The following is a 21,623-nucleotide window of genomic DNA, read 5'->3' as shown; positions in this document are numbered from 1 at the left end:
GTTCAGAGCAGTCAGGCTCAGAAGGAGGAATTTAACAGCACAAAATCAAGTCAATCTTTTCTTTGAATAATTTATAAGACACTTTTCTTAAGAAGAAACCAACCTGGACCACCAGACTTTTTGTTCTCCTCTCCTTTTTCTTGCCCATCCGAGAGCTCACCAACCTCTACGGTCACCTGACCTGCTGAAGTACAGCACAGACACCTCATTATGGTTGAAAGGACGTGAAAAATGTTTCATGTGAGTTATTTGTCTCTAGAGCTCGCTTACCATCTTTCTTGCTTTTTCTGCGTCTAACTCCTTTGGTGTATTTTTTCCAAAACTTTCGCTTCTCTTTGCCTCGTGCCCTCAGGGCAGCTTTGGGGTCTGTGATCCAGGCGTGATAAAGAAACTGGAGAGCAGAGAAGAGGAGTTCAGTATCGCTGAAAGGATGGGAAGAAGAGGAATCACTGAGGTCAACTAAGACGGTGCAACAACAACTAAAAGGAAGAATTAAACACCAATTCAAGGTGGGTTTTTTTGGTTTTAGTCTGTCATTTACAAATCATGTGCACTTTATATTACTAGAAAACATTTTCAAAACAATACCTTAGCTTTTCAAAATAATTTCAACATGACATTTCAACACGTAGCTCTTATTGCTTCTCAGCAGTCAACTCTCTCATAGCTTTCTTTTTTATATAGTCATTTAAAAAATCCAGAAATCTAAATTTAAATAAAATAGTAAAGATGATCTAATATTCTCAGTGATCTACTGCCGATCTCAAGCAGATCTCTATACCCTGCAGTCTTAGAATTTACGGTGTGCTCAAGAACATAGACGGCATGGCATTATTTTCAGGAACCTTTTCTGTTAATGCACTAAACCGTGCACAAACATCAGTGTAACACAAAACACACAAAACAATCTTTCGGCGGAGACCAGGCCCAACGCTAACCCCTAATACTATTATTATATGTGCACAAAAAGGTCAAAAACAGACAGGAAACACTTAACACAACCAACACCATGCCAGATTAAAGCTCCATTTCATGCAGTCCACTTTAAGCCGCTCATAACAACATGCAACAGAGAAAAGTTCAAAGCCTTTCCATTCTGGTTTATGTTTAATGATTTATTTCAAATGAGTGTTTGCCAGTGATATGGGTGAACTCATCTATCACTGTGGTGTGTCAATCTGTTTATTATGTGGTTGTTTCTGTCAACCAGAAGAACAGAAGAGCCGAACACCAAACATAAGCTGGACAGGCGGTTTGCTGTGGTGTTAGCTGTTACTTAAACATTCATACGGAAAGCAAGCTGTGTCAGTGGGTTCTGGTGGTGAGTACCTTGCCTGCCTTGACTACGTACTGCAGTACAGTTTTAGGCAGCTTAATGATAGACTTGGGCAAAGCCAGAACAGCAGAGACAAACTTCCCAATAGCTCGCTACAGAGAGACAACAGAGTGAGACAGGGTTAGTAGAAAATGATTTCATATTATTATCAAATGTGTTAGAAGACAGTGAACAAGAGAGGATGTTGTAGTCCATGATGCTGTTCAGGTGAATATACATAGTTTATCACATTCTGTAGAAATAGCAATATCCCAAAGTGAGAAGAATCAGTTAAAAGTCACATTTAAAACAGCCCTCAAGAAACTGGTATGATAAGTAAGGTTAGCAAAAGTATGAAAAGTTCAAGAAATGTTTGTCTTAGGGAAACAGTATGTTGTGTAAACCGTATTTTCAACAAGCAATGCATCCTCTTCTATGAGTTTGTTAGTTTATGAGTTTAGCATGTAATATTTCAATCTGCATGACACTAACAACCATCAGATACAGGCAAGTGTGGAAAGTAATCCAGTACATCTGCTCTTGCTTTAGACTCTTACCTCACTACATTTCAGGGGGAAATATTGTACTTGTTAGGCCTCTACATAAACGTATGAAATAAAACAAGTAGATCCAAAGTAGCTTCACCTCGAGCAGCTACACCAGTGAAATTCTGTTTATATGCTGATGCATCAGTATCAACAAACTTAACTGCAGAATACTTTAACTTGATACTTGAAGTACATTTAGCTGATAATATGTATGTACTTTTACTTAAGTAGGACTTAAATGCAGGACTTTTAGGATCTAAGTACCTTTTCCATGTATTGTAATAGAGTAAATAGTACAATATGTCCCTCTCAAATGTATACCAGTCGAAGTGTAAAGTCAGAACAGTACTTGAGTAAACATACTTTGTTATTTTAACCTCTGATCATTATCAATAATAAAAACATGTCATTAATTAATTAAATAACTGTGACAGAGACGGAATGAAAATCTTGTTTTACACGTAAAACTGATGGAAAAATGAGCCACCTGAAACGCAGACTTCTTTGGCTGTTCGTCGTCTTTTTTCTCCTCTTCCTCCTCTTCCTCCTCACTGTCGGTTTCAAACAAGTAATAGTCTCCACTTCTAACCACTGAAGGGGCAGAAGGTAGTTACATTCAGTCAAACAGAGGCTGATGTCATTCATCGTTTTTCTCTTAATTTAAATGAGGTTCAGAGAAGTTTCCCTCGCTGAAAGGAAGATGCAGGAAAATCAAACCACTTACCTTGAAATTCTACACAATACATATAAAACCTTTAAAGCTGGGGTAGGCAGCTTCTTTTTGGTGTCAATGAGGGAAAATTCCATGATAGCCTAGTCTATAAACGAGACTCTATAAACGCAATACAACACTTGTCAATATCGACAAAGCATTTCAGAGATGGAGAGAAAATGTTGCAAAAACTTTAGTAGTTTAGCCTTTTGCTAACTGCAGCCAAACCTCATGGCGGTGGCTACTTCAAGTTCATGTTAATGTAGAGCCTCCAATCACAGTATGTCATCTCTAAGGGCTTTGCAGGCCCACTAGTTTGCAAAGGAAACAGGATGACCTTTGCGCACTACGTCCGTATTTTTTCTATGTGTTTTCTAAAATCTGTCATTCAAAATCAACACGTACTGGGTCAAAATCTATTTGTTGCAAAAATACAAAATACAAGACAAAATGGAGTGTGAAGAAGCTATTTTAGCTGCCTAGAGCACAATCACTAGTGTCTAACCCAGGGCTGCCCAACCCTGCTCCTGGAGGGCCACTGTCCAATTCTACTAAATTCCACAATCACCTGCCATCATCTATCTTTAAATTCTGTTTTATTGTATTCTTTACCTTGTCTTAAGGTGCTTTGTGCTGAGAGACAAAGTGAATCAGCTTATCAGAGGACATTTTGGATGATAAAATTGAGCATGTACAGTGGCTCTAAGTGGTCAAACAGCTCTCAAAAGGCTTTTGCCGGATGCAAAAAATAAACTTCTAGAACCTCTTCCAAAGACTTTAATGACAGGCTAAAGTTTCTTTTGTGAATATTTATTTTTAAACATGCAACAACTTAAGACAAAAAATATTGACTTAGTGTGCAAAGGCCTATATCGCATGTAATTGCCGCTATATAAAGGATTGTGATCACAATCCTGATTGGGATGAGTGAAATGAATGACTAGTACTCATGGGTTACTGTAAGAAGGAGGGCTGTATTTTCAAAGTGTCTACCCCAGCTTTAACTGAGTCTACAGTGAGTCATGGTATAGATACATGTTCAATATCAGCGACATGAGAGTACGGAACAGAAAAAGCAGAAAACACACAATGTTAGTATGACTGATGTAACTATGAGCACAAAGCACAATGAAGGGTGTCTATTAAAGACTCTTACTCCAGTAAGCACAGTCGCATTTAAACTACTCGACAGAGCAAGTGACTCCTGTCTACAGTAGTTAGGTGTTAGAAGCAATGGGATAGACGAGGCTGACTTATGTCCTTGAACAGAACCGCGGTGGGCGGGAGATGAGGGAGGATGCTGGGATATGGAGATGAAACATCAAATGACAAAGAGATAAAATGGAGAAATAATTTGAAAATGTCATGTGGGGGTGGAGTACGACGTGAGACATGAGTTCAAACCAAACAGGCGACCACTGTATTGACTCAGAAAGAAGACTTGTATTCATTTTCTTTAGCACAAAGACACTGTAAAGGTCATCAGTTTAGATATTCAATCATTTGTCCAATTGTTCCTGCTATTTTACATGCTCCTGTTTGGTGATCATGTCCACAGGCAAAGAATGAACAAACCCTCCATCCTTTATTCCAGTACTGAGAATAAAGGCGAGTCGACTTCATATCTTTGCATGAAAATGTTTTACAACAGAGTGATTCTCTACTGTGGGCTCTTTAGGTAAGGCCGATGATTATGTTTTAAACAATGTCCTAATGTACAAACCTCCAGACATTAGTCGTTTTCTCTTGCTTTAACGTCTCATTGTGTCTATTTAAGGCAACCCTGCTCCGCAGCGATACTGACACAGTGTTTTTGGATCATCTTGGAACTGAAGTGCCTCTCCATACATACTGTACATAAGAGCGTAACAAGGGCTCTCAAATAGAGACAGAAAAGGACTAAAATCTGGATTAAGTGAGACTACTGTGTGTTGGTGCCTTCAGAGCCCAGGGGCAGTATGGGAATCCTCAGCGTTCTGGTCAAGGACACAAGGGCCAATCGGAGTGGAGGAAGAGAAAAAAGAGGGTTGGGGGGTCAACCTACTGGAAGCATGGTCAACCCACGGCCTCCACCACTGCTTTTTTTTGGTCTTGGCTTTCGTTCGATGTGCTCCTAAAATTTCACAAATACATCAAGGCAACATTTCATAAGAAATTAATTTGGCTACACACTTCAAAGCATATATTTTGACTACATTAAGCTGCTCTTTTAGCTAATATACTAATGGAAATACATCATTACACAACATATATTAATGAATTCAGACATTGACACCTGACCTGAGCACTACTAGCAAACACCTTCAAACTAACTTTCCTAACCGACTGCACAGAGAGAGGACCCGGCAGCCGTCGTCATACCATCATCGTCATCCTCCTCGGGCTGGATGAGGGTCTGTCCATCTCCAGACTCCTGCGCCATGCTCAGCATCCTCTCCTTGCCCCTCTTAAACTTTTGCTGCCTCACCTTAATGCGCTCCATCCTGATTAGATCAGAGAGGCAGTGAAGAGACATGAAGTATCGACACAGAGGAACATCACTGACGGCCTAACAGACTGAACATAAACATCTCCAGGCTTCATATGGAAATTAGTGTACGTATGAAACAGTGGAGTGCTCATTAGAGCGGGTGAGTGGATGTTATCAGAGCTGATGAGTAACTCCTGAGGTAAGTGTAAGTGGTGGAAATACATTGACTTTATGTAGTATGATATACTGAGCGATGGCTTCCAGGAAACCGTAAAGAGTGAGCTGGGAGTTGCTTTTAATACACAACAGATTTTAAAGGCTTTCTGATTCATGTCTACTCATTTATGGGCTAAATTGAGACTCACCAAAGATATTCAAAGGCATGAAAAAGACTTAATCATGCTTGATACCTTAGTGTCACTATATTTTATAAATTTTCCTGAAGTCAATGAATCTCAGGAAAAGACCAAAACCAGCGATGAATTATCACATTTACATGTATCGGCTGTGCCACAGAAGCCTGATAAATCTTATTCCTCTGTGCAACAACACATCAATGAGTTACACTGTTGTAGGTCTGAAGCAATGTAATGTAAAAAAAACATTTGTTTTACATTCAAAGTGTCTATTGAAGACTTTGAATGCAGTCTTGAAACTCTGCCGTCATATTTTTTGACGTCATCGCGTAAAAAAATTAAATATAAACTTTTAAATGTATTAAATTTTAAATCAACTTTCTTTTATGAAGTTTAGGTTTGTTCAGCGAAAATACATGAAGGCTAATTCAATAAGAGCATAAAAGAATGATGAAACAATAATCACGCCATAGAAACATTATGCAGCCACCACAGGGATGTAATTCTACAAATATTATGATACTAGTTAATACTAATAATATTAGTGTAGCCTATTTTTTTATCTGCAACTGTGCAGAAATGTCAGTTTAGGGTTAGAATGTTGATTTACAATTTTAAATGTCAACGTTATGAATGAAGCTTTAACTATTCATTACAGCCCTACACCGCTGCACTGGGGGACGTGCTTCTTATTAACAAACACACTGCAGTTTATTTAGGGTCGATCCTTTAGACACGATCCTGCTGCCCCAAATACTCACTGCTGCTGAAAGTAGTCCCCAATAAATGGCCTATTTTACATCACACCACATGGAGTAAGTCAAATATTTCGAGTCTCACTGTCTCTTCAGCTGCTCCACAGATTTGCGCTCCTCCTCCAGTCTGGCTCTCACCGCCTTCACTATAGTGGCCTGGAAAAGCTCCGCCCCTCTGAAACACAATCACATGTAATCCATATTATGTAATATTCTAACAAAATAACAGAGACCACAGGAAGAGTAGCTACAGTCTAAGACGGGCAGAAGCTAATGGGGATCTTAATAAACACACAAACATGTTCAAAACATCCAGTGTCACAGTATGAAAGCTTGATCCTACTTGTTTTTTTTGTTATGGACCAAAAAAAAAAAATTCCCTTCTCTTTGGGAGCCAAAAAACTGTCGTACATCCCCTCAAGAGCTACACTGATTCCATGTTTATCTAATTATAACTTAACTTTACCGGGGAAGTGGGTCACAGAAGGAGCCAAGTTCTACTGAAACACCATTGTCATCGACTGCATGTTTCTTCTTACGTGTGTGTGTGTGTGTGTGTGTGTGTGTGTGTGTGTGTGTGTGTGTGTGTGTGTGTGTGTGTGTGTGTGTGTGTGTGTGTGTGTGTGTGTGTGTGTGTGTGTGTGTGTGTGTGTGTGTCATTAGTTTCTGTTGTGCAAATTTAAAATTCTTACACTGAATAGACAAATCTTTTCTGTGTTTTCTTAATACACGTCACACATGTTTCCTTTTCTTTCCTGTCAAAGTCTGTCCATCATGTACTTTAGATGCTGTTTGCTCATTTAATCTTGCCGTCCTCGGGCCATATACCATCAGAGAGCTCTTGCATCATAGCTGCTTTACGCAGGAGGCCAGCTCAGCCTCATCTGTGTACCTGCACGCGAGGATCTGCGACGCTCTGATATCAGCTACCACGTGGAGGAAGTAGTAGCTCATGAAGACTCGTCTCTGTAGCAGCAGGAAGGCGAAGCAGATGCTGTCCCAGATGATCCCAGCCTCGTTGCTGGGTAGCTCGCACGCCTCTAATGAAGGGTGAAAGTTAGGACAATTGTAAGTGTGAATTCTGAAGGATGGTAATGTGTTTTTTTCTGATTCTGTTTTGTATTTACTGGAGATCAGTAAGATCAGCACAAAGACTGCACTGAACTAAATTGGCACTTAGTGATAAGCCTAAAAAATAAACATGGATGTGGGTTTAATTCCAGCAAATAGTCTGACACAATCTGAGGCAGCAAATCTGATACTCTGATACCCTGATACTCATGCTATGTATGACGAGTATAGAGCGGCAGCAGTCAATTCGATTGTTTTGGTCGTAGTCAACTAAGTTCTCCTTGGTCCATTATTCATGAGCACTTTTCTTGCAAACACAATATTTAAGGTGGTGCTTTTGCATGATTCTTTGTGGTAATCTGAATTTGATTAAATCCACAAATTCGTCAACAAAATTGATCGAGTGTTAGTCGCCTATGAATTCCTTAAATTGAGGACAGCCCTAGTAGTTGTAGGGGCGGCCGGTGGCACAATGGTAAGAACAGTCACCCCATGCACAGAGGCTGAAGGTCCTCAAGGCAGCGGCGTCAGAGTTGAACCTGCGGCCCTTTGCTGCTCTCTCACCCCATTTCCTGTCTGTACTATATAATAAAAGGCTTGAAAACTGACAAAAAACTTTTTTTTTAAAAACTAGTAGTTGTAGCCAGGCATGTCCTACTAATTACTAACTTATATCGCACCTTCTTGTGAAATGTATGCTCAAAGAAGTTCAGTCCACTCACTCTTGTTGTCGTCGCTGATTTTGAGGTTGTAATCCTTGATGGTGCAGGCCAGACTGAACAACTGGATCAACCAGCACTGGTTCTTAACCAGAGACTTGATGTATCCACAAGCCAGGATCTGAGAACAAGAATCCTTTATTAAACACTTGAATACAATAACTTAGACTACATATTATATTTTAGGCAGCTAGCATCTGGAACAAACTCCCAGAATACTGCAGGTCCTCTGCAAATGAAGACTTTTCTTTTCTGTTTGACGATGCCTTATAGGATATCAAACAATCATTCATTTCTTACACTGCACTATACTTTTTACTTTCTATACCTCTTATTCTAGTTTAGCTGTTTTTTTATTTTCTATTCTCCCTAATGACTTTTTTAAGGGTTTTCCTCTTAATGTTTTATGTAAAGCACTTTGAATTGCATTGTTGCTAAAATGTGCTATATAAATACATTTGCCTTGCCTTTATATACCTTTAACATCTTTGATTTCACAACACTCAGTGTTGATGTGAACTCTGTATCCTAAAATACTGAGAACAAAGAAGTTTAGAGCGAATGTGCTTTTCTTTCATGCAGACACATGTTTTGAACATTGTATTGCCTCATATGTACAGGGTGCAGGAGTTGTCTATCATGTGGTTAATTGATCTTGATATACTTTATGAGGTCGGCCACTCACAGATAAAATGTTCTTCATGGTAATTACAAAGATGTTGTATGCGATGAGGAAGTCCCAGTAGTGGAGGATCTTTTTGATTGGTTTGAGCAACAGCTCACCACCAAAGAGCAGGAAATAGAAGCAGGCCACCAGGTAGCCCATACAGAAGACACTGATGCGTGTGGTCCCCGTGATGAAGATGATGGTGAGGACAAACCAGAACAGGTAGCTAAACATGATGACCTTCAGCATGTCCAGGTAGGACCTGGAAGACAGCGGCAAAAAACAACAATATGTCAGTGTTTTTTCCCAAAAAGAGTACAAATTCAGCAAGTAAATTGTGTTTTTCGGAGGCTTTGGCAGCTTTAAATGTGGTTTACTGTCGGAAAAATCATCACTAAACTCAACCAGGGGTGTAGACCCTGTAGGCTTTCTCTTAATGTAATATACTGTGTGTATATATATATATACAGCTCCATATATATATTAGATATCTTTATCTTTATTTATTATTTATTCAATATTAGTTAAGTTAGCCGTTCAATTAGCTTTCTACAGAGTTTTTAACCATCTCTCTTCAACGGTGGATGAAGACCATGTTAACACCATATTGTGCTCCATATTTCATTTGTCACCAGATGTGGATGAAAGCTCCAGAAAAGGCTACTGTAGACAGTAGACCTTAAGTTAAGAAACTACTCTTCCAGGTCAAGAATTAACTTTTACCTCACTCCCAAATAGTGTAAGGAGCCCTACTGTATATTTACATAAACATTTTTCCAAATGTGGCTTTATTGTTAATGTAAGAGTTCTGCCAAATTTGACTGGTTTGAGATGAGACACAGTTCATGAGCTGATTTTAGTCACATGAAGTTGGAAGTAGACGACATGGACCCCGGCCGGCTGAGCTAAGCTGCTTATAAGCATGCATGCTTACCACATAGCAAAAGTCAAAACAGTGTTTCAGCTCATTTTGTTGCCACGTGCATAATCTGCCCATCAATCACTATGTGTATCACTTAGTGTAAGGACAAAGGTAGGAGATCAATGAATGTGAAGCAGAGCTGAAACCCGACTCCTGTCACTCAGCACAGGTGCATGTATACTGTGTCTAACATGCTGAAAGCATGTGTGTGGATCCTGTGTTATCATGTGAGAGACCATTAACATGATGTGCAGAGTGAAAACATAGGAAGTGGCGTGCATTCATTTGAGGGACCTGGGGAAAACACAGGACCACAACAACAGCTGCACTGTTTAGGAAGCAGTTCTGATGAAGTGGGTTTGGATCGGACGATGCGTTGATGGGCCGGAATAGCTGAGTGAGTGTCCTTCTTCATCAAGGGGAGAAAATACCTTTTCCATACTTAAAAGCTATTTATTGAGTTAGAGTACAGGGCAAAAGCGTCTGAGTCGCAGAGTGACGGACAGAGTGTTTTTGTGGATTATGGATTTCTCCCCCACCCCGTATCCGTAATTCGATCCTGGAGGGAAACGATGGAATAAGTGCAGAGCTGCTGTGGCGTGGACAGACGGGCTGTACAGGTCTCTTTCTCTCTACCAGGGCTTGTTGATGGACACAGAGTGCGTTAATAAAAGACTTGTCCACTTTGCGCATCAAAACAGTGGAATGTGAAGAGCACATAATCAATGACTGTGGACAGGTCAGGATGCTCTCGCTGTCTTTGTAGCTCGCTCTCTATTTCCCTGCCTCTTCAAACCCTTCACTCTTTTTATGTGCAAAGTCAGTATCTAGCTTCAAATGTTGGACCAGAGCCAAAATTCTCAATTATGTATACCGTGAGTATTCAATAACATCTCTCACTAAGCTACTGACATGAGCTACTGTCATTTGTCTTAACTTTATTTATCTAGGATAAGAGATTTGCTGAGTGAGTATCTTCCTATTCAGCACCACTCCACTTTCCAAGATTTCTACAGTTACACGGTTAGCAGACAAGTTCAACAACAGTTTTCTTCTGAGTTTGCCTCTGAGCAGCTCAACTGAGGCTACAGTTTGCAGCAGGCGTCTTACCCAACTGTACCTCAGTGGTTGTTTCTGAAACTGGAGAGAATGGGAGAGGGGCCTGAAACCTGCAACCGTCTGTTACCAGCCTGCTTCTCTACCTTTTCGCTCATCGCTGAGTTCAAAGCCCTTCTTGGTAACTTGGCACACCAACGGCACTGCAGTTACATCTGGAGCCTGTGACTTCTGTCGCACTTCGTTGTTTTAGGCATCAGAAATACTTCATTGATCTCTGGGGGACAATTGGGCTGTGTTACAGTACAACAAAGATGCATTAACTGATTGTTTTGGCCACTTGGGGTGGCAGAAAAAAGTTGTGAACACAAATTAATAATCGTTACCTTTTTAAGCTGATATGGCAAACAGCTGTTTATTTACGCATCCAGCAGTTACGGAGCAACATTATATTTCATTTGGAGTCGTGTTTGTGTTCACCTTATTCATTGTCTTAGCTCTGTTTTTGGTCTCCACCAACTTCAGAGAGAAATATCTTTGTTTATCTGCTAAATGCTCCATTTGCCTGCTGTTTGGTGCCGAGTAGGCAGGTTAATGTGGGTTTTAAGAGGTCTTTCTCTGAAAACAGCTGCTTTCTGTGTTTGAAAATGATGCTATGAGAGCGGTGAGAGTGAATGAAATTACAGAATTTAAATCAGCATTGGTATCTACCAGGTCTTTAACAAACTCCGAGCAGGGTTCCTACACATTTTCCATTTCAGACTTTTCCAGACTCAAATTTCCAGACTTCTCTGAGGATTTTTCAGTCAATATTAAACATATGAATACCAACTGATATGATGCTTATTATGTAAATAAATGGTTTTTATATCCAACTTTTAACACATATGTTACATTCGGACCATGTATGCCATTATGCTAAAAGATTGCAATTAATAACTGTGAACCTGCAACCCCTAAGACAGTAACCGTAGGGATGTACAGTTAACCAGGGAAATACAAAAGAAAACATAAGTCCTTGCTTCATTGGCTTTTAGATGGAGTAACCATACTTATAAAATAATAACAAATAAAAAGAAAATGTTGACGACACGTATGGAAAAAATTAAATAAATGAGAATCGCAGCGAACGGGGCGACTGTGGCTCAGTGAAAGAGTGGGTCATCCTCCCCCGGTCCACATGTTGAAGTGTCCTTGGGCAAGACACTGAACCCCGAATTGCTCCCCGTGCTGCGCATGGGTGTGTAAATGTGGTGTGAATGGTTACATTAGATTAGATGGTTTGTAGATGTCCACTGCCATCAGTGTGAATGTCTGTGTGAATGGGTGAATGTAACAAACACTGTGAAGCGCCTTGAGTAGTCAGAAGACTAGAAGAGCGCTATATAAGTACAAGTCCATTTACCATTTAACCATGGTAACCCACCACCATTCTACAGCCAGCTCGATTAGTTTCTTATCATCTACAGGTCATCTGTGTTGCGTTACTAAACTTGTTTTGATTCGTATATATTCATATATTTGATTGCACTATCCAATAAACAGACCAACTGTCATGTCTTCATTGGTAGAACTACATCACAACAATGGTAAAACTTTAAAGTTAAGTGATAAAGGTGCAAACAAAGCTTTAACGCTCCATAGTCACCACAAGTCTTCATGCTTACATCGAAACTGCTCCATATTGTGGGATGTAACCCATATATGATACAGATATAAAAAGCTTTTAATAGCGCTAATTGTCTTGAATACATTTCGTTTTTGACTTAATTGTAGACATCTAACATCATTAAGCATCAATTAAGCCGGCTACTTCCCTTCCTTTCCATTTCTGCGTCTTGCGGTCCTCCATGTTAATGCTGCTTCAGTCAAGCTCCAATGGCATCAAAATTATAACAGCCGTTTCAAGTGAATCAAGTGTTGAAAAACAATATGGAACCCAATGCCATTACACCGTATCCATGAAGCCCTGATTGTAATATAAAAAAAACATACCAGGGCCACTTCCTGCTGCAGTGTGTAAACGTGCAGTAGTATCACATCAGTATAAGTTGCTGTACCTGCAGTGGATGAAGTCGGGGACGGGGTTGTGGACGCTGAAAGAGGCTGCGTCCAGGTCTCTGCAGATCTCCACGTTGTCTCCCGCCATGATGCGGACTGCTGCCTTGTTCTCATCATCAAAGACCTGCCTCTGGAGAGAGGCACACAGCAGCAACATGAAGTCATCTAGAAAGAAGAGAGAAGAGGGCAAATCTGACTTTCGCTGAACAAAATCTCGCTAATACCAGAAACTATTACGACATTCATCAGTGTCATAACTAGGGCTGGGAATTGCCACTGATTTCCTAATTCAATTAGATATCTACTTTGTATTTGATTGTTTTTATACTGATATGGACCTACTGTATGTCTGAAATAGAGTTAAATTGAACTGATTGAGAACTACTGTATTGCTTTAAATGCAACCTGGTGCATTATCAAAAAATAATAATGTTTACACTAAGAACTGACCAGTTACATGCATGTACTTTTTATTAAACAGGAACACTACAGCAGTCAACACAATAGAGTGCAACTCTACAGTCAGCGTGTCTTTAGTGCAGAGGCAGTATAAACCTAAAGCCATTAAGCATCAATTTTGAATTGTATGAATCGATATTGGATCATTCAAATGAAGATCAATTTGACTTGGAAAATCAATTTCAATCAATCAGTCAACCCAGCCCTAATAATAACCCACTGCATATCGACAACTGAGCAAACATACAGATGAGGAACGATGAACTGGGTTGGGTGCGAAAGTCTGGAACATAGAGCCACTTGACCACGTTGGAGTCCGTAGTAGAGTTGGGAAATCTCCAGGGATAGTCTGAAATCAAAACATTAACTCTCATCATCTGACATATACAGTATGTGTAAACAACATTAAAATATCATGTTTATTTGTGGAGCAATTTAAATAAGACAGGACTGACGATAAGAGCTGCGACATGGTAACAAGCACCTGTTTAGGCCTAAATAAATAGTTAATGGAGAGAAAATGATCAAAACGGATGATCCACATTAGTTATTGTCAGCCTCTCAAATATAAAGATGATATTTTATATCATTATAAATTCAATATCTGGGATATTTGGTTGAACAAAATGAGAAATGTAAAGATGTCTTTTGGAACCTGTAATGAAACTTTTCACTATTTTTTGACATTTTACACATTAAATGATTACTCAGTTGACTGTTAAAATAAAAAAAGAAGGTTACAAGTTCGCATCCCGGCCTGGGCCTTTCTGTGCAGAGTTTTCCTCCCACAGTCCAAAGACGTGCACGTGTTAGGTTAATTGATGACTCTAAAATTGCCCGTAGGTGTGAATGGTTGTCTGTCTCTGTACGTCTCTATGTGCCCTGTGATAGACTGGCGTCCTGTCCAGGGTGTACCCCGCCTCACGCCCGATGTCAGCTGGGATCCGCTCCAGCACCCCCGCGACCCCGACCCCGGGATAAGCGGTTGAAGATGAATGAATGAAGATGAATAATGACACCTGCCATTGATTGTGGCCGGAAATCACAGCAATAAGTACAATCTGTCGGTCACACAAACCTTTACAGGCTGCTGGTGGGATCCCGATGCAGACAAAGTACTGGAAAGTCAGCATGCAGGCCAGGAAGAAGCAGTACTTGGGCCAGATCTCAGCGATGGCTTTCCTCCTGCGTCTATACATGACCGCAATCAAGGCGAAGGCATGAAGCATGGCAAAGAAGTCCATACGTTGCCCGATAACATTGACCCCCAACAGCAGGCACGTCTAAGGGAAACACCAGGAATTTACACATCACACAAGAGACAGCGCTAAATCGGTTTTCGGATGACAAATATATATTTTTCTTTTCACTTCGTCTCTACCTCAAGTCCAAACTTGTAGAAGAAGTAGTTAATGAAGTATTTGATGAAGCTGATGATGCCGATGTCCAGATGCTGCCGGGTGGTGTCATGGAAGATAATCCTGGCAGCCGGAGGCGACAGTTTGTTCCTCAGCCTGAAGAATTCCTGATGGCGGTAGATGGTCACCTCGAACGCTAACAGGGCCAGCATCAGGAGGTTGTTCTGCACAGATGGTGACAGAGAGAGAATATCTTTAAATGTATTTTTCTATTGGTGAAAATACAGTTTAAATATCTGATTTTTGATTTTAGTCGTTTTTCAAATAAAAACAGCGAACTTTCTGATTTGTGGTGAAAAAAAACTAAGTCAGCTTTTATCATGTCAAATTTTACGCCCAAAATCTCAGTTTGAATATATTGTAACCAAAGCGTATCTGATTTGCTAACCAACAGTCACTTTATTAACAAGTTATCCTTTTAACACTTACGTCTGTGTAAAGATGAAATAGTAATGATTCATTTCTCAGCTTTAGAGGTGCTGATTTTATTACCTTTGGACAGAACAAGGCTTGCTGTTCCCCCTCGTTTCCAGTCTTTGTGCTAAGCTAAGTTAACCAGCTGCTGGTTTCAGCTTCATATCTAATAAACAGATTTGAGAGTGATATCGACCTCTTCCTCTAATTCTCCGCAAAAATAGGTATATTTCACAAATTTTTAAGTGTTCCTTTTTAATGAATTCCTTTATTTTCATGATCATAACCCTTGCTGTGATGATATCCTGTGTATGCTGCAAACTTTCAGCTGATTGGATGTTTCCACCCCTCACCCTGAGGTAGTCCAGGAGGTCTGGAGACTTCTGCAGGCCCACCCAGTTGGCTGGATCCACCGGCGCCTTATACAGCAGAGACCCCTGCATCTCTGTCTTCTCGTCCACTGAGTAGCTTTCTGGCTGTGTACAGACAATACGATTGTATAAATGTAGTAAAATTAGATTCTTAATGAGATTAAGGATAGTAAAGAAAACGTTAAATAGTATGTAGTGGATCCGAGGGTTAAAAAGCACAGATCATACTCACCATAGAGCAGTTCTTGGAGTAGGATGGGGGGTGTATAGACTTCAGCTGGTACAACATTTTACATACGATGATGACACACGTCCAGACAGTGCAAACACTGGAGGCAAGGGGCCGATACTGGCTGTAGGGCAGCGCAAAAGCCCAGGACGCCAGGAACACATAGTTGAACAAAGACACCTGCAAAGGAGACAATAAAGGTGATGAGGACAGAAAAAACAGCTCACATAAATCCTTTTTCCACTGACACTCTCCTTTTTCTATCCACGTCCTACTACAATAACTAGTATTAAGATTTTTTTCGTTACTTGTTTCAAAACACTTTAACACAGCAATTTATATAAAAACAAGTGAAAGTCAAGAACAATGTGAGGCAAGAAAATAGAAATAAAATAAAAAGAGCACATATAAAACCCGAGGTCATGACTCATGAATAAAATAACATGACATTACATGAATATATGTCTATAAAAGTTAATTTTAATAAGGATCCAAAAGCCTCAGTAGCTTATCCAGGCTTAACTTCTCAGACTCTTTGTTCCAAACTCAAAGAGCTCTGATCCAGAAACTGTAACAACTATTACGGTTCGCCCAAATACCCACAGAGCATTATCTGGCATGTCTGTGGTGTAGCAGACAATCCTGGTTGGCTCAGAGTTGCAAGAAACAAACTTATTTACATGTTTATAAAAAAGAACCAAGAAAACTTTGTTTTTGTGATGATTTAATATAATACCTATTAGTCTCAGAATTGTATTAAATGTAGCTACAGTGGTTATAGAAAACAAACAAATGGCCTCAGGATGCCGCTCATACATTTAACATGCTACAAAAAACCATGAGAAAATCTTGGCAGTGGAGCATGTGAAACAATGTAAACCAGATGATGTGAAAACACTCACAGGTCAGCTTAAAAAAACCCTTTCATCTACTGTTCAAACACTGTGTTGATATGTATGTATTGTGCTGTTGATGGTGGGTTAACATGACGGAAAGTTTGGTTTACTGAAAGTTAACGTGTCTCAATAAACGAAGGGATGGTTCACGTAAAATGTCCAAACACGGATATAAAAAATATTCATTCATTCGCTACTAAAAGTATTCTGTGTACAAATACTACATGTTGTAAGGATTTTCCATCTTGGGAGCAGCACAAGAGAAACACAGAAGTTAGAACGGTGAACACATTTAAAGTTTTGCCTTTCTGGGTTTAACAAAGAAATCAAACTATAGATTATGGTCCAACGGATACTGGATTTCTGTTACTGAGTAAAATATCTGATAACAATATATCAGTTGGTAGATTCACGTCTAATCTGGAGGACGTAGATGTTTACTATCTGGGATGACAGGCTACCATAGAGCAAAGTCTTTTAAACTTAAATATGATAAGTGAGTCTGAGTCCCTGTTGTTGCTGATATCGTTTTCTTTGGTGTACTCTCACGCCTTTTTATACCTCTTTGACAGAGACCAGGACGATGTAGCAGGACACGATCTTGATGATATGGATCTCCAGTAACCACCAGATGAACAGCTGCAGTTTGTGGAAATACTCCAGGAATTTGAGGAAGAGCACAGTCAGACGGTCGACCACCAGGTGCCATTTATTCTTCAGATCTGAAAAAGAGGAGATAAAAGAACAGATACACTTAAATACTGAAGACTGAATGTGTGCAAATGGAAAGAGTTTCCAGGTTTCATTGTTTTTAATTACAGCAGTCCTGTCCTCTCTTTAAACACTAATATTTCTATAATTACATTTGCCAAAGGGGTCTTCTCATACACCAACTCAAGCTGGGACAGACTGATAATATGATTCACACTTCAGGAACAGGTCTGGTGATGTTCTATGTTTTTATTTTCGTTAACATATTACACGAGTGTGTAGCCAAAGCCCGACCCGTCTAAACCCTCTGTGCCATAGACCTCTATTGCTGTCCAAAAACTATTAAAGGCATGATTCTTCATTACCATGGCACAGCCAAAGTGTGTTTTGCTACACACAGTTCACTGTCCTGCTACCATGCACACAAATACATATTTGAACTCGGGGTGAAAACAGACCCCATTAAACGCCCTATTTAGCTCCGTTTTTGCCAGCTTAATCCTGTAAAAGTTGTGTCCTGGATGGTTAGAAATAGATGTTTTTCTAAATGTCTTACCATGCAGCATCTTGAGGTTTTCATAGAAACATTTGATCACAGTAGCCATCAATTCTACCAGCCTCTTATGTTTTTCTTTTGTAGTCTGTTATAGTAAACTGAATGCTGTTTTTTTGGTCGCATTTGTTGGATCGAATTAGATATCTCAAAACATCCCTTTTGGATTTAAGAATTATTATTTGTTAACGTTTTAAGAAGCCAAATGATTAATCACTTATCAAGACATATTTGTAGATAATCTGCATACACTGGAAATGATCATTAGCTCCACAAATCATCTCTGAATCAAAGGAGGTATTCACATGAAATCCAACCAGTATACATGGAGGATTGAAATGCCGTTTACCTCAGACCACGGTGTGTGACAGTCTGCATTTTAGTGAGGGAAAGACTTCTATATGTATACCTTCACGGGGTCAATGTAACAGCTAGACATTTGTTGTACCTTTATTCTGAGACTGTAAAATGTTTGTGTACGTAATCTTTTTCCCATATGCAGCATGTCAAGATTTATGGAAACACAAAATCTGTATTCACAAGCAAACTGTTGCTTTAATTACCTGAGAATGAAGACTTAATATTTGGATATAAAACCTGCAGCCACAGTTTGGTGGTGGGTGCATATTTTTTACAAAAGCCATATTATCTCAGGTTTTAAGAAAGGCCTCATTGTTTGGCTAAGAAAACTCTGAGAGGGCATATAGCTCACATAGCTTACAGCTCATTATAAACTGAGAGGCCCTGCAGGGTTGTGTTTTATCACCTGTTTTATTTTCTATGTATATAAACAACATTTTAATTTAAGACCAGTGTGACTGTCGGCGTAAATATTCTAATGGTACGGCGTTAGTGGGTTTTAGCGGGACGCTGCAATGGACGAAAGTGAGCACTTGAGCTACGCTCTGTGTCAGAAAAGAAAAACTGGAGGTAAATCTTACTGAACCCAGAAATCTGCAATACAACAGATTTTTACAGCTTTACTCAGGATGATTAATGACTGGCTGGTGAGAGTGCAGACAGCACATACTTGGACGGCAGACTTCGCTTTTCTAAGAGAGCTTTGGCCTTTAAAGATTGTAGGCAACATATGAGCAGACTCCTGAGCAGCGTGAAGAGCTCCAGGCTGAGAGAGATCTAAGAAAAAAGGTCTCTACAGTCATGACCGAAAGTGCTCCGAGCAGCACATGTGACGTGAGTCTTAGCTTTAAAGGCAGTCAGAGGAGTGAAACATGGCCGGGAGCGTGGGAAGTTTTAATATACTTTGGAGGAAAACACATGAGACGCTGAAGTATTTAAAGTCTGTAACCACACAGGGTCTAAATGAGCAGTTTTATAACCCCGCCAAAGAGGTTATGTTTAGGTTTGGTTTGGTTGTTGGCGGCATTATGGAAAAGCTCCTGGCCCAGATGCCATGAAACTCGGTGGAAGTTGTGAAGCATGGGAGCAGGGAGTGGATCATGGTGTGGATACACAAATTATTTTTCACTTGTGTATGTTAACAATGCACAATATAGTAGGACATACCTTGACGGAGGTCTGCACTCTTTATGTGCCCATCTAGTTATCATGTGAATTTGTTCAGATATTTGTTGTTATCAAGCGCTTTAAACACAATTTAGGAAATTAATTACTACTTCCATTGTATTCCTCAGCCAACATGTCAGGTTGCAGTTTACATCAGACCTGTCCAGACCAGACCAGGTCCGGACTTACATATTATTTGTAGTGAAGACTTTGACGGAATTCAATTCAATTAAACTAAATTAAATGTATTTTTGGCAAAAAGTGGATGCCTCACACATCCAGCAGCACTGAAGAGCTAAACAATCAGCACAGTTTAAGGATTAGTTTCACCGATTGTGTGCAATTATGTCATAATCAGCAAAGAAATTCTTGAATTTTCGAGTGATAAAGGAGAACTTGCTGTATTCACCAGTTCTCTCATATTTTTAATTTTCATTGAGTTACGAACACAATTTACGAGAGTAGTCCACCCTGTCGTAGGAGTCCTGGGCATTTTTTATGCTGTTATCCAAACCTCAGTTTTTTCACTAATGGATTGCATATTTCATTATTTGGAGTTTGCTTGAGACAACTGCGGTGCAGGTATATTGCATGTTGCTAAAGGAGGTTCACATAAACATTTGCTGTGCAAGAGGCCCAACTCCTGCTGCAGAAAACATCCCCCAAACCATGACATGACATTAATGTTCAATTTATTTGTGTCTGATTGGAAACATTATGTTCAACATCGGACTGAGGAAAGACTGAACCCCAAGTGTGTAAAGAAGCCGGTTAAATTTGGGAAGAGTCAGAGTCCAGATCTAAACCCCATAGAGAATCTCTGGAAAATCCTCGGCAACAAAGTAAAGAAACCCACTGCAGTTACTGAACTGTGGAAGAGACTGAAGAAGAATGGACCAAGAAAAAACATACTAGTACAGCAGTGGTATAGCCACAAGGGATAATATATCAAATTCTAAAAATAAAAAAGAACAATATTTCAGAATAAATCAAGAATTTATCATTTGTACTTTAACATTGATCTCCAGTGTCTATCTGTAACTCTGTATGGAAGCAGAGAGATTTTAATAGATGTTTAGACTGGCCAATTAATTAATCAAGAAAATACTCAACCCATGCATTCATAATGAAAACAATAGGGAGTTGCAACCCTAACACCATTCCCTGTATACTCAGTGTCTTGTTGTAGTTTGTGGACCTGCTGTGTTGCAGCTGCTCAGTACCTGAGGTCTGCTCGGTGCTCGGCTCTGGCTCGGTCCCCGCGCTGCAGTGGTGGCTCTCCTCTGTGCTGGACTGCTGTGGGGCAGAGCAGCGTCTGGGCTTCTCGCCAGCCACGTCAGTGTCATACATCACAACCACCAGGGCCTGCTCCTTCTCCGTCTCCTTCCCCCACTCTCCCTGCTCCTCCTGCTTCTCCTCTTTCTCCTGCGGCTCCTGCTCCTCTCTGGACAGCGTTGCCTCCACCGAGCTGGCGCTGAGCATGGTGAGGTCCGCCAGGCTGCCATCCTGGTGCACAAGCCTGAAGACATGTGAGTAAGTTATTACAAACAGGCACATACATGCAGACTCACACGCACGCCCGCACGCCCACACACACACACACACACACACACACACACACACACACACACACACACACGCACACAAACACACAAACACACAAACACACAAACACACAAACACACACACACATACAAATCTGTATCTCTATACTTATGAGGACCTTGAATGACTTTGGGATTTTTTACCCGCTTGATGTTATTTTTAGGAGCATTTTCAGAACTATAAGTAGTAGAAAAAAATCCCTCCGCACAATCCATTTAGGGGCTATTCTTGATTATATCACAGAATCTTCCAGTAATGAAGGAATAAAATTAGAAGTGATGAAAAGATTTGTGCTTGGGATAGGCCTTTAATTTCTAATTTCAGGACTACTTCTAAACTTTCAAGGGCTTCATTGCTTTAAATGTCTATAAACGTTCGAGCATGCCATCATTGTTTTCTAAGTATTAAAGGTTTGAGCTTTTTAAGGCTTTTTTTAGAGACAGTGGAGAGACGATACGCAACAAAGGTCCCCAGAAGAACTTGAACCAGCGGTTCATGGTCGTCATTCCCTAACCTCAAAGCTCATTTTTACATGGGAAAATGTGACCTATTACTTCAGACTCCAGATCAACTTTATTATCCCATACTTGGAAATCCATTTAGTCCAGTGGTCCAGACAGCAATCAACAGTAAATAACAAACACAAAAAACAACAACATAGTCATAAAAAACACATCTGAACTCAGATAAAGCAGTAAAGTCAAAAAAAGTCAGACAGAAGAGCAATAAAGTCAATAAAACAGCAAAGAGCAGACTAAAACAGGACAGACGTGGAGAAGTACAAATGA

At 40.0% G+C, this 21,623-nt stretch overlaps 1 protein-coding gene across 1 annotated transcript in view; it reads right to left on the bottom strand.

Annotated features, from left to right (window-relative positions):
• The window catches only part of piezo2b (piezo-type mechanosensitive ion channel component 2b), a 91,620-nt gene that overhangs the window by 18,222 nt on the left and 51,775 nt on the right, over positions 1–21,623 (bottom strand). Inside the window, exons 19-36 of the mRNA XM_083927690.1 lie at positions 20,454–20,749; positions 17,001–17,161; positions 15,547–15,723; positions 15,297–15,419; positions 14,493–14,693; positions 14,190–14,394; positions 13,359–13,460; positions 12,652–12,817; positions 8,632–8,875; positions 7,950–8,067; positions 7,049–7,196; positions 6,242–6,331; positions 4,937–5,058; positions 4,620–4,688; positions 2,351–2,454; positions 1,330–1,428; positions 271–391; positions 104–184 (exon numbers count right to left, since the gene is read on the bottom strand). Coding sequence (XP_083783816.1) covers positions 104–184; positions 271–391; positions 1,330–1,428; positions 2,351–2,454; positions 4,620–4,688; positions 4,937–5,058; positions 6,242–6,331; positions 7,049–7,196; positions 7,950–8,067; positions 8,632–8,875; positions 12,652–12,817; positions 13,359–13,460; positions 14,190–14,394; positions 14,493–14,693; positions 15,297–15,419; positions 15,547–15,723; positions 17,001–17,161; positions 20,454–20,749 — 2,627 coding nt within the window. The remainder of the gene's footprint in view (positions 1–103; positions 185–270; positions 392–1,329; positions 1,429–2,350; positions 2,455–4,619; positions 4,689–4,936; positions 5,059–6,241; positions 6,332–7,048; positions 7,197–7,949; positions 8,068–8,631; positions 8,876–12,651; positions 12,818–13,358; positions 13,461–14,189; positions 14,395–14,492; positions 14,694–15,296; positions 15,420–15,546; positions 15,724–17,000; positions 17,162–20,453; positions 20,750–21,623) is intronic.

This window comes from Echiichthys vipera, assembly GCF_963691815.1.
Source record: "Echiichthys vipera genome assembly, chromosome: 15".
Taxonomy (NCBI): Eukaryota; Metazoa; Chordata; class Actinopteri; order Perciformes; family Trachinidae; genus Echiichthys; species Echiichthys vipera.
The sequence above is the reverse complement of the archived record's forward strand: the minus strand, read 5'-3'. Positions and strand labels throughout refer to the sequence as shown.